The sequence below is a fragment of the Quercus suber genome, unplaced genomic scaffold (assembly GCF_002906115.3).
Source record: "Quercus suber isolate HL8 unplaced genomic scaffold, Cork oak 2.0 scaffold_479, whole genome shotgun sequence".
Classification (NCBI taxonomy): domain Eukaryota; kingdom Viridiplantae; phylum Streptophyta; class Magnoliopsida; order Fagales; family Fagaceae; genus Quercus; species Quercus suber.
In genome coordinates this window covers 324320-337327 of record NW_027069930.1, presented here as the reverse complement: position 1 = coordinate 337327, position 13008 = coordinate 324320, and the positions used below count along the sequence as shown (strand labels likewise).

Here is a 13008-nt window from a genome sequence, read left to right as displayed (position 1 = left end):
ATAATGCATTCCCACGCCATTAAATAACTCTTTTGACTCATTCGAATTATCGCATACATAACCACTATTGCAAGTCATCGCGTGCTAAGTGCTGAAATTGTGACACACTAGATGATTGCTACAGTTTCCAAATTGCCACTTTAATTATTGATTTCACATAAAAGATGGCAAAGTCAGTCAAGAAGAAGAAGCTGCTGATTACATTACATGTAACATTGTTTTGTTTTAAAATTTTCAATGTAAGTTACATAAGACTACTGGTGAAACTACTTTAAGACTCTTCTTAACGCAGATTAAATTCATAGTTGTCATCAAAATATGTTTCGGCTTTCTCAAGATGCATGAATTGAGTTTAGGTGTATGTGTAGGTCTATCTATTAATTTGGTCTTGTACAACCCTTAGAGAGGAGTATTTTAGAAATCTAATTCTACTGTATATAATTTCATAATACATAATCATAACACAAGATTGAATACTCCAAGCAATTTAGAGGTGAAATTATTCAAGGTACTTGGTACAAATATAATAGATCCTCCTCTCATATAATTGTGAATTCTTACTTATAGAGCCCACCTTTATATGAGAAATCAGAGTATTAAATCGATTGTACGAAATAAATTGTAGCGCATGCTTGCTTAAATTCCTAGCTAGTGGATTGGTAAAGTCATTTATAGGGACTTAATTTCTTTGTCTGATATGTACAGTCATGGAATAAGGTTGCTCTGGCATTATTAAGGAGACTAGACATTGTGTCATTAAACAATGTTTGTATAAACAACTTGAAATTAATTATATAGATTTTTGTTATCATCTGACTTAAAGCTGTGATGGGAGGTAAGTCAGCAATGTCAAGAATATATATATATATATATATTTTGGATAAAAAAGTAAAAATATTATTAGTTGTACTACCAAACACTAATAAAGTAACATGATGTGAATGTGGGATGTGATTAGTGAAAACATAATAAATATATTTCTTAATTATTTTTTTTTATCTCATATTTAGAATTTTAGACCATTGTTATTGTAGGGACTCAATTTAGATAAGCCCTAACAATACATTTCTAGAGAGTGGGATGAAGAATTAGGCCATAACCGACTAACGACCTTACACCCAGAACCCTTTTCTCCTTGAAGGAGGATGAAGCCAACTTAGTGCCAAGGGTAGCTCATCGGCCCTTGTCCGAGGAGGTCCCCCCTCAACTGCTTTGCTTGCCCTTCTTATATAGTCCTTTTCCTCCTATCTCTTTCTTCCATATGTCGACCATTCACTTGCCTTCTCCCTGACCGTCCGTCCCATCAGAGGCCTTATCAGTACTCGAGTGGTTCACAAGGACCAACGCTACCCTGTCTAGGGCTTACATCAACATTAATGCGGCCAAGGGGTTAGGTGAGTGCATTTAGTGCGGAGGTGACAACCTGTTCTTGGCCCGCTCCCCCGCCTGGAATTAGCCTCGGTACGCCGAGGACAGGGATGTCCTCGGCGTGGATCCAAAAAAGCCTAGGTCTTCATGCGCCATCCTCGGACGATCATTCTTCCTTATCATGGGCCATGGGCCGAACGCAAGATGGGCCGAGGCTACCAGGCCTACAGGCCCCACAGTTATGAATACCGTTTCGTAACCCGTTTCGATTTGTCCATTGGAATGGAATATTTCGAGTACCGTTTCGGAAACCATTTCGAAATTACTGCTAAAATATATATTTATATATTATTATTGCTCTAGTGTAAAATAATGAATTTAATATAGCTTTCTATTAAAATAAAGTGGGGTTATTATTTAAAAAAAAAACATTTATTTATGGGTTTTTTTTGTAAATAAAACTCACATTTTGGGTAATTGTACACAAGTGAGCTTCTAAGAAGCCACCTACGTGACTAGTACACTATAACAGTATATCCTACTGATGCAGATTGCTAGTCTCTCAGCTCTCTTCATCATTTCACGTCTAAGCTCCTTTCTCCACTCATTCTCATCTTCTTCATCTTCTTTTTTTTTTTCTTTTTTCTTTTCACAATCACACCATTTTTGCTTCATTAGTTCATCTTGCTCTTCAATTTTATTTTCAACTTCTCTATCATAGTTGAGAGGGTCAGATAGTGAGAGATGATAGAGAGACTAGGAGCTATAGGACGCCGATTCAGTTCAGGAAGGGAAAATAAGAAGCCAAAATCATATTGGCCGGAAAATGAATTTCGGCCGGAATTGACCGGAACGCCCGGAACGGGCCGAAATGGGGCGAAATTTAATCTGAGGTGGAATGAAGGGTATTACCATTCCGGTTTACACACCAGAATGAGATATTCCGGCCATTCCAGCCGGAACAAAACGGAATCCATAACAATGTTTTAGACATAAGTTTGTAAGGCTTATGTAGCAAATTTGCAAAATGCCTAATTGTCTATTTTTTTTAGACAATATTATCAAGAGAAAGAAAAACTAAATTGAGGGTAATATATAGAAAACAAATTTTTTTTCCTTAGGATTTTAAGAATTAAAAAAAGGCTCTGATTCTTTATTAACTTTGATATGATATTAGAAAGATAAAATAAAGCTCTAATGCCATGCTAGAAAAGGCATTTGATACCAAGAAAAAGTGTATGACAAAATATGAAGATGAACTAAAGGTGTTATAGAGAAGAAGAGAAAATATTAACGTGGTTCAGTTTTAGAGGCATAAATCCACAATGAAAAGCGCTTGATAACTACATGTATACTATTAAACTCTACGCATTAGAATGAATTCATGGTAGGATATTTGTAGTAGGCTGAACTCTAAAATAACTATACATTAAACAAGAGTTACAACATTTGTCATACAAGTAGAATTGTAATTCCTTTGCTTGCACACTAGGTAGGATTGGACTTAGAAGTTAAGTAGGATTAAGGCTTGATAGACCCTTTCAGGTCTGATAATATACATAGTGTCACATTATTTAAAATTTGACACTATTTAAAATTTTAAGTTATGTGGCACTAGATACATTTTTTTAATATTTTTAATATTTAATCTGAAAAATAAATAAATAAAGAGAATCCTAATACTTTTCCAAAGGAGTTGTCATGGCATGCAAACTTAGTGATGGTCTCATTTTTTACTGAGTACAACTTATAGCCAAATCATCATACCAAAAGAAACTATACCAAAAGGCTAGTAAAACGTTACGTGACTGTCTTTTATATATATAGCTGAGAAAAAATCCAAATAAATTATAAATTGGATTTCAATTAAGGTTCAATTTTGCACCATATATCCAAACTAAGATTTTAATTTTTATGTCAAATTAATTATTCGTTGGAAAAAAAAAATGAAGTCAAATATTAAATGAACCATATAAAAAAGAAATCATACACCTAATCTAACCTTTTTTTTTTTTGGAGTATAAATACATATGTGATCTTTTTTTTTTTTTTTTGCTGAATAAATACATATGTGATCTAAACTACCTTAAAGTTGATCTTCATATAATATGTGCCAGTTTATGAACTATGTAATATGTTGGAAAAACTTTATATGAAATTGATAAGTTTCATTTTAATACAAAAAATAAAATAAAATATTTATTATTAACCAAATTGTAAGTATATATAGGTTAGTTAAGATCAAAACACTTCCTTGAAGCTATATGGTAGAATATTGAAAATAAGTGTAAAAAGAGATTAAAATAAACATATGATCTACAACTCTCTTTTCTTTTCTTTTTTTCTTTTTTTTTTTCTTTTTTTTAGGTAAATGATCTACAAATCTTAGTGCATATAGAATTTTAGCCACACATAGTGTGGGTTACATGCTAATAAGAAATAAAATTTGAATATAACTCATGTATATGTATGTGTATAACTAAGAATATTCAAAAACACATAAATATGAGTATTTTTATATTTCTAACATATGCACGAATAAATTTGAAATAAAATTATAATTAGGACATATAACACAAAATTGAAGTGCAGCTAGAATATAATTTTTTTTTTTTTTGAAGAGAACTAGAACTAGAATATAATTTAAATTCATAATCGATATTTCATTTTAATTAATTAAATATATAAACTAAAGTAAAAGTGGATTCCTTTTCTGGATTCCACCCATATACATGTTGCTTTTATCGGCTCAACTTACTCCACGCATGACGTAAGCATATCTAATCTAAAGAGAAACATAAATCTAACATTATTAAAGAGTTGGAAGCCATTATTGATTGGATATTACATCACGCATCCATCATCTAAGTATTGTTTTGTTTGTGAGTTTGTCAGAGTAAATTGGATTATATCACGTATCCAATAATTTAAATAAACACCAATTATCACCATTTTAGTATATTTCTAAATTATTGATTCCATTTCCATATTCTTGAAGGAGGGATATAATTTTAAAAACTCTACGGGTTGAGTTATTCAAGCCAATCTGTCAAATTCAGGACTCTCTCTTTAAATAGAAACTGAGCTTTATTGAATGTGAGTGAATGTATGTACATTTGCTTCTAATCCTACCTTTATATACTAGCTGATGCTAAAACTAAAAAATAACTAATTCCCTATTTGTAGGGAAGTTTGTTACTATCAAGAAACTACCTAAAGCTTATACGTGTACATTAATTACATCATCACTTGAATAGAATTAATCATCTGATCATAATGTGGAATTGATTCTATTAAGTCTTCTACAACTTCATGACTCCATCTTGTTGTAACATCCCTTTGCGTCTTCTCCTAATAATGCAATGTAGGTTGTGCTGCACAGGATTGCAGCTGTCCTCGATGCTGAGGTGCACCCTTTGTTGCACTTGATTGTACCCTGCCTTGATAATGAGTGCACTCTGTGCTGCATGTGATGGTAGTCTGTCCTGATGACTAGTGCATGCCATGCGCTTAACACCCAGTTGTTGTTGAGGAGGAGGGGCATGTACTTTCAACACTCCCCCTTAAGAGCAAAGCTCTTGCTTGTGCTTCCTTGCTCTCCTCAGCTTCCTTTGTGGAATCTGGATACTGAATATGATGACTAAAAATATTAATAACCCCCAACTTAGCAAGTAATCTCAAAAAATTTTCACACCAAGTGCCTTAGTAAAAATGTCTGCCAATTGAGTTCTTGATGAAACATAAAAGGTCTTAATTGTTCCATCCAAAATTTTATTCCTCACTCTGTGACAATCAGCTTCAATATGTTTTGATCTTTCATGGAACACTAGATTAGCTGATATATGCAATGCTGCATGGTTATTACAATAAAGCAACATTGGTTTTTGATGTGGAACATGTAAATCCCTTAACAAATATAATAACCAAGTCACCTTACATGTGGTTGTAGCCATAAATCTATATTCTGCTTTTGTAAAAGATCTTGAAACTATATCTTGTTTCTTTGATCTCCAAGAAATCAAAGCATCACCAAGGAACACACAATATCCTGTCAAGGATTTTTTGGTATCAAGGCAGCTTGCCCAATCTGCATCACAGAGTGCCTTAAGCTGTAGATCTGAATCAACTGGAAAAAACACTCCTTGACTAGGTGTGCCTTTAATGTGTTGGAGAATTTTGGTTGCAGCCTTCATGTGTGGAACTCTAGGTTGAGCCAAGAATTGACTAAGCCTATGCACTGCATAGGTTATGTCTGGTTTGCTTGAGGTCAAGTACATTAGCTTCCCAATCAACCTTTTATACTGTCTTGCATCTTTGAGCAACTCTCCATCACATTGACAACTTTAGCTACTGCTCCCTTGGTGTTTTGGCAGGTTTACAACCAAGCATACTTGCTTCCTTAAGCACATCAAGTGCATACTTCCTTTGATTGATGCTAATCCCTTTAGCACCTTTAGCTCTCAAGCTCTAGAAAATACTTAAGTGAGCCAAGATCCTTGATACCAAATTTCTGGTCTAACAACTGTTTCAGATTGGCCACACAAGTTGAATCATTGCCTGTGATGATCATGTCATCTACATAAATCAGCAAAGCAGTAAAATTAGAACCACTGGAATGAACAAAAAGTGAGTGGTTTGCCTGTGATTGTTTGAAACCAAGTGCTGAAATGGTGGCAGAGAGCTTGGCATTCTACTGTCTAGAAGCTTACTTCAAATCGCAAAGTGATTTGACCAATTTGCAAACCATAGGAGTTGAAGAAGTGGACTCCCCCTTATTGTGATAACCAGGCGGTAAGTCCATGTATACTTCTTCAAGATCACCATGAAGGAATGCATTATTGATGTCAAGCTGATGTAAGGGCCACCTTTGAGTTGAAGCAAGAGCAAAAAGAACCCTTACTAAGACAATCTTGGCTACAGGAGAGAAAGTCTCCAAAAAATCAAGACCTTCTCTTTGAGTGTATCCTTTAGCTACCAACCTAGCCTTAAGAATCCAAGTCTGAGTTGTTTCCAAGGCATGAATTTCTTTTTCCATGGCTTCCTTCCACAAGGGATCTTGGACAGCCTGAGAAAAATACTGAGGTGTGGAATGGCCTTGGCTGATAGTCATTAGATAGGATTTGCATTAAGGATCTAAATGACAGTAGGTGAGACAAGCTGATAAATCATAGGGTGACCTTGGAGGGTGACAACCAGCAAAGGCAGGTGATAATGCAGAGGCTGAATTGCAAGCATAATCTTGCAAGTACATTGGTGGTTTATGAACTCTAGTAGACTTTCTGAGTGGTTGATCTTCAACTGCAGGGTTAGTGACAATAGAAGGTACAAAATCCAATAAAAAAAAGTAGTGGAATCAAATGGCAAAGGATTAGGCAAATGATCATGATTTGAACATATTGGAGTAGATGATAATGATGAAGAAGAAGGAATAGTTTCAGGACAAGTCTCACAATGATTAGTGTGCATGTCTATTATGCTAATAGGAGTAACAAATGGACCTAAACACCCTTCAAAAGTGGTATCAACCTTAGAAATAAAAGGATCTACAAAATTAGCAGTAGCATTGCCAAAAGGAAAAATAGTTTCATGAAAAACTACATCTCTAGAGATGAAAATATTTCTGGTAGTTAAATCCAACACTTTGTACCCTTTTTTCTTGCCCTTTGTGCAAATTTGGATCTATTATGTGAAAGAATGGAAGCATAACAAAGGCACCCATAAACTTTTAAATGACCATAGCTTGGTGCATAACCAAAAAGAACCTCAAATGGAGTTCTATGAGCTAAACATGAAGAAGGTGTTCTATTTATCAAATAGACTGAAGTGACAATGCAATGCCCCCAAAAATGAAAAGGCATGTTGGATTGAAACATAAGAGCTCTTGCCACATTTAAGATGTGTTGGTACTTTCTTTCCACAATGGCATTTTGCTGTGGAGTTTCAACACAACTTAATTGATGCAAGATACATTTTTTGACAAAGAAATCAGACATAATAAACTCAGTACCATTAACAGTTCTTATGGTTTTTACCTTTTTTAAAAACTGTGTTTCAACCATAGTGCAAAATTGCTCCAAAGTAGGTTGAGTTTGAGATTTACGCTTGAATAAATAAACTCAAGTACACCTTGAGCAATCATCCGCAATGGAGAAAGTACCTGCAGCCATCAATGGTAGGAGCAGAAAAGGCACCCCACAAATCACAATGGATTAAATAAAAACATTCAAGTGAAATATGAGTACTAGGTGTAAAAGGGAGCTTTTTCTGCTTGGCCAAGAGACAAATTTCACAAGGAATCTCTCTATTCGTGTTTGAAAGAGGTACATTATTGTTTCTTATCAAAGCCAATTTAGTATATGATAGATGCCCCAACTTGAAATGCTAAATACTTGGCTGAACAACAAGATTATTTACAAAACCAGCTGCAGAAAAACAATTTCTTAAGGTTGATAAACTCTCTTCCAACAAGTATAAGCCTTTGAACTCTCTACCCAGAACAATTGTGCTCCAGTGAGCAAGGTTGTATTCCTAAAGGAAATGAGACAACAGAGAATGCTTTTAGCTAATTGGCTAACTGAAGTTAAAACTAAATAAGGGAACACAAAAAACATTGGTAAGTATAAGTGTTTCTGATATTTTCCCAGTTCCTACATGTGTTACCAATGCAGTTGCACCATTTGGAATGTTAACAAAGGTATTAAAGGTGGCAGTAATAGAAGTAAAACATGATATGGAGTGGACCATATAGTCTGTTGCTCCTGTATCTATAACCCAATCAGTTTCACTAAATATTTTCCTATCAACAGTCTCAGTTGAAAAAATAGAATGCTCTAAAGTGGGAACAAAAGGTACATTAGAATTAGTACCTGACATTAAAGCTAAATTAAAGTTGAGATTGATTTGTACAGAAGTACCAACCACATCAGAAGCTGAACCAAAAGCTCCTTCACCACTAGTGGCAATGCAAGAAGTGCTCACACTTGCAGCATGATGTGCATCACCAACAACAGCTCCTGAGTTGAGGAAAGCAAGCAATTGCTCACATTGTGCCATAGATATAGGGCACTGATTTGATGGCACTAAGGTTTCCTCTACACCGTTAACAGAATTGCAAGAAATTTGATTGACATTAGCATTTGCTCCAGCCTTTCTTTTAGGTTTGTAACCTGGAGGATATCCATGCAACTTGTAGCACTTCTCAATTGTGGGCCCTTGCATGTTGCAACAAGTGCAAAAAGGTTTGTCTTTCTTTGCATTACCTTTATTCCAATTGGAATTTCCATTGGAATTGGCGTACATAGCCATTGCATCAGATTGTGATGAAGTTGAACTTCCATGTCCAATGTTCTTGTGTGATTCTTCTTGAATTACCAATGAATAAACCTTGCTCATTAAGGGAAAAGGATCATACATGAGTTCTGACTTCGTAAAGTCTCAAAGTTCTCATTCAATCCCATCAAGAACCTCATTATATAGGCTTTATTATGTGAAGCACTCAAGATCTTCATTGCTCCACAAGAACATTTTGGAAATAGGTCAAAATTCAACAATTGATCCCACAATCACTTGAATTTGGTGTAATACTTAGTAACTATCATTTGATTTTGAGAAATATGAGAAATTTCCCTCTGAAAGTTGTAGATCTTAGGTCTGTTTCCCTGTGAAAATAGGTTCTTCAATTCGAGCCACGTTTCCTTAGCTGTTTCACAGTACATGATGCTACTAGAGACATCAATGTGCATAGAGTTGATCAACCATGAAAGTACCATGGTGTTGCAGCTCTGCCAATCCTCATACAGAGGTGAATCAACTTCTGGTATTAAAATCTTACCATTCATGAAGCCAATTTTCTTTTTCGCAGTAAGAGCAAGCACCATTGCTCTGGACCAAGAGTGGTAGTTTCTCATGCCAAGCAAAGGTTGAGTGACTAGAATGTTACCTGGATTCTCATTGGAGCTAAGAAAATATGGATTAGGGGCATTGGATTCACTATTAGAGTTTGTATTTGTGTGTATGGATTGAGTTTTGTGAGGCTTAGAGGGAGCATTGGTTTCTAAGGAAGCCATCGAAGGACCTCAAAGGTGAGAGAAAGAACTGAGCAGAAGATTCTAGAAGAAAAAGCAACCATAACTCTGATACTATGTAAAATTCAGGACTTTCTCTCTAAATAGAAACTGAGCTTTATTGAATATGAATGAATGTATGTACATTTGCTTCTAATCCTACCTTTATATACAAGCTGATGCTAAAATAGAAAAATAACTAATTCCCTATTTGTAGGGAAGTTTGTTACAATCAAGAAATTACCTGAAGCTTTCATGTGTACATTAATCACATCATCACTTGAAAGAATTAAACATCTTATCATAATGTGGAATTGATTATATCAAGTCTTCTACAACTTCATGACTCCATCTTGTTGTAACTTCCCTTTGAGTCTTCTCCTGATGATGCAACGCAAGCTATGCTGCACTGGATTGTAGCTGTCCTCAATGCTGAGGTGCACTCTCCGTTGCACCTGATTGTACCTTGCCTTGATGATGAGGTGCACTTTGTGCTACACATGATGGCAGCCTGTCTTGATGGAGAAATTATAAGGTCCTCATAGTGGACAAATGACGTGGTCCACCATTCCACTAAAAGACTCCCACCTATTTAAAATTGCTAAGTCAAAAATTTTTTTAAACAGAAAATGATTACTAACTCAGCAATTTTAAACAAGTAGGAGTCTTTTAGTGGAATAGTGGACAAGTGACGTGATCTACCATGAGGACTATATAATTTCTCGTCTTGATGACTAGTCCATGCCATGCGCTTAACACCTAGTTGTTGTTGAGGAGGGCATGTACTTTCAACACAATCCAAAAGATGTTAATCCATTTTATTTGATGAAATTCGATATGTCATACGTGCATGTACACAAACTCTAAAAGATCTTCTCTTTATTTCAAAGATTTTGAATGAATTGAACATGCAAAATAATCAAACAAAATGCTTCACCTATCTTTAAAATATTTTTAGCAAATTTGTAATGTCGATGAGTTTATAATATACGGAACACACACACACACACACACAAAAAAAGAAGAAGAAGAAGAAGAAGAGAAACTATAGTCCTTTTGTCTTTAGATGTATAATATTGGACGAGGATTCTAAGTTGATAGTGAATCATAAGACTTCACTACAGTCCAATTTGTGGCCACACTGTTTAGTGAGGGCCAAGCTTTTTATCATTTTGTATGATGACACTGTCTTAATCTATCATCAAATGGATTTTTTTTACACGAAACAGCTATTTTTAGGCCAAACGTCTAGCAGGAACCCTCTTGGGCATAGTTTCTCATTATTATTATTGATATTAAAAAGATGAAAAATAATAGCAGGTCCCAATTAGCTCAATTGATAAATTAAAAAATAATTAGTATCTTAGCTAGATAATAAAAAATAACCATTATAAAAAAGATGTCATAGATCAAAAATCCTATTATGAATATATATATTGTAGGGGCAAGAGCCCAAATTTGTATATTGGATCTTGGGCCTTATCTGAGGACATGGACATGTCCGAGGAAGAGTAAATGATTGGGAGAGACCCCTAAGTTAAGAATCACATAAGGAAAGAATGGAGGAATATAGTCCGAGGAGGAGCTCCTTCTCAAATACGATGAATATTGATCAAATCTGTATTTGGGCAATCTAGGTGACCTTCCAGGAAGGTTCAACAATAAGGATAAGCCTTAGGCACGAACAAAAGCGATAGGAACTTAGAAATATCTAAAGGAAAAGCTGCTACCACCGCATTAAATGCATTGTAGCAACTTTTTTGTCCACATTTATGTGGAGAAAACCTCTAAACATTGCAGTCTCCGTTATCCTAACTCACCAAAAGCCAAAGAGGATGTCTGATAGGACATGCACTCAAGTGAAGGCCTAAATAATTAACAAGTGTAGGATTAAGATAGTCTGATATGAACTATATAATGTGAAAGACCTCCCATGAGAAGGGGGCAGAAGAAAAAGAGAAAAGAAAGACTATAGTAATCAAAGTTGTACATATAAACTGTTATGTTGATTTATACTCTAAATTATCTCCTTGGACAGTGAATTTATTCAATCCATTGAGTCTTGTTCTTGTTTAATCATCTTCTAAATCTATAGTAGCCGTTACTAACTTCATTAAGGCCTAACTTTTTAACCCATTCTCTACAAATTTATTGTATTGGGCTCACTAGGCCATCACCCAATTCTTCTTTGGGCTTGGGCCGCAAATTGTGTCCCTACATATATATATATATATATATATATATATATAAACAAGAATGGAGAATCATAAAACTATTATAACTTTTACTATAAAAATTACAAATTTACATGATAATGAAAGCGGTTAATGTCATATTAAGAACATCATATATTATATCAAAATAATTCCGTTCTAGGAGTTGAAGATATGCCAAGTGACTACTTTATTCATTTAATTATTATAGTCAAAACATTCAAAATAAAATAATATTATCTTAAAGCTTTCATATACCCAATTTTTATTATATCTTATGTCTGTAAATGCACCAGGCGGAAGTCATCTCATTTTTTCCCCTGGCCTTTGTCCCTCACCCCATGAGAACTTTATATTTGTGGAGTAACCATCACACAAAGATGTGTAGTAATACTTCTACAACTAAAATACTATTACTAAGGGTAATTCATGCATTTATTTCCTTATATTTTTTGTGGAAATTATTGTATATGAGTTTAGTCTAAATTTGGAGAAGATTTGCACATTTAGTGGAACTCAGGATTGACTTGCGAGTAACTTGGGACTGCAGCACCCGTGAGTTGACATATGAGGAGCATGTGAAAGGAAGTTCAAAAGTTTGTTAGAGTTGGAGAACTCGCAAGTGGGTGTACTTGCGAGTTACATTGACAACTCAATTTGTTGAACTAGTTGTGCATCTTTTACCACCTCTATAAATACATCTCTTTCCCACGAATTTTAACCTAGAGATATAGGATTTTATAGGTCGGAAACACCCATCTTGAATGTGTGAGAATTGTGCCTTTATTGTAAGAGCCAAACACATTAGTTTCTCTACACCTCTTCCAGTGGCAGCTCTAGAAATTTTTTCCAGGGTGGTTATTATAAAACTTAAATTGTACAAAATCTAATAGAAAGAGATATATTAACCCCCCCCCCCCCAAAAAAATGCAAATACATAAAATCTTACAATTGTCTTCTATGACTTTTCTTTTTTTGAAATATTTGAATGATAGTCTCATTATCAATTTTGCAAGTTACATCTCTTTCAAAATTTTAGTTTGATAAAAATTTTCTTGTACTTTTCCTTTTTGTTTGTAAGGGCTTAATATATTGTTAAGGGGACCAAAGTTTAAGGACAATGTTTGACTACAAACTTAGTAACATGAGTACATATTGAAAATCTAACCGTTCAATTGCATGTTTTTTATGTTTTTAAAACATATGTCAAATTTCATGTCAATCAGATGTTATTTACTATTCGATCCATAAACTTATTTTTTAGGCATACTTTTAGACTACAAAACTTGAAATTTAAACATTTTATTGATGACATAGTTATTGATCTTTAATTTTATTGAAAATTTGTAAGCATGGAGGATATA

General features: G+C 34.5%; 1 protein-coding gene across 1 annotated transcript; it reads right to left on the bottom strand.

The window, feature by feature from the left end:
* Window positions 1–8930: 8930 nt before the first annotated feature.
* On the bottom strand, window positions 8931–9434 carry LOC112030087 (uncharacterized). The gene has a single exon (XM_024062769.1). It carries the CDS (start codon window positions 9432–9434, stop codon window positions 8931–8933), a length of 504 nt encoding a protein of 167 aa, XP_023918537.1.
* Window positions 9435–13008: the final 3574 nt, after the last annotated feature.

What these genes read in the sequence shown, in the direction of transcription:
- LOC112030087 (XM_024062769.1), bottom strand. Translation starts at nt 9,434, where the DNA reads ATGGCTTCCTTAGAAACCAATGCTCCCTCTAAGCCTCACAAAACTCAA.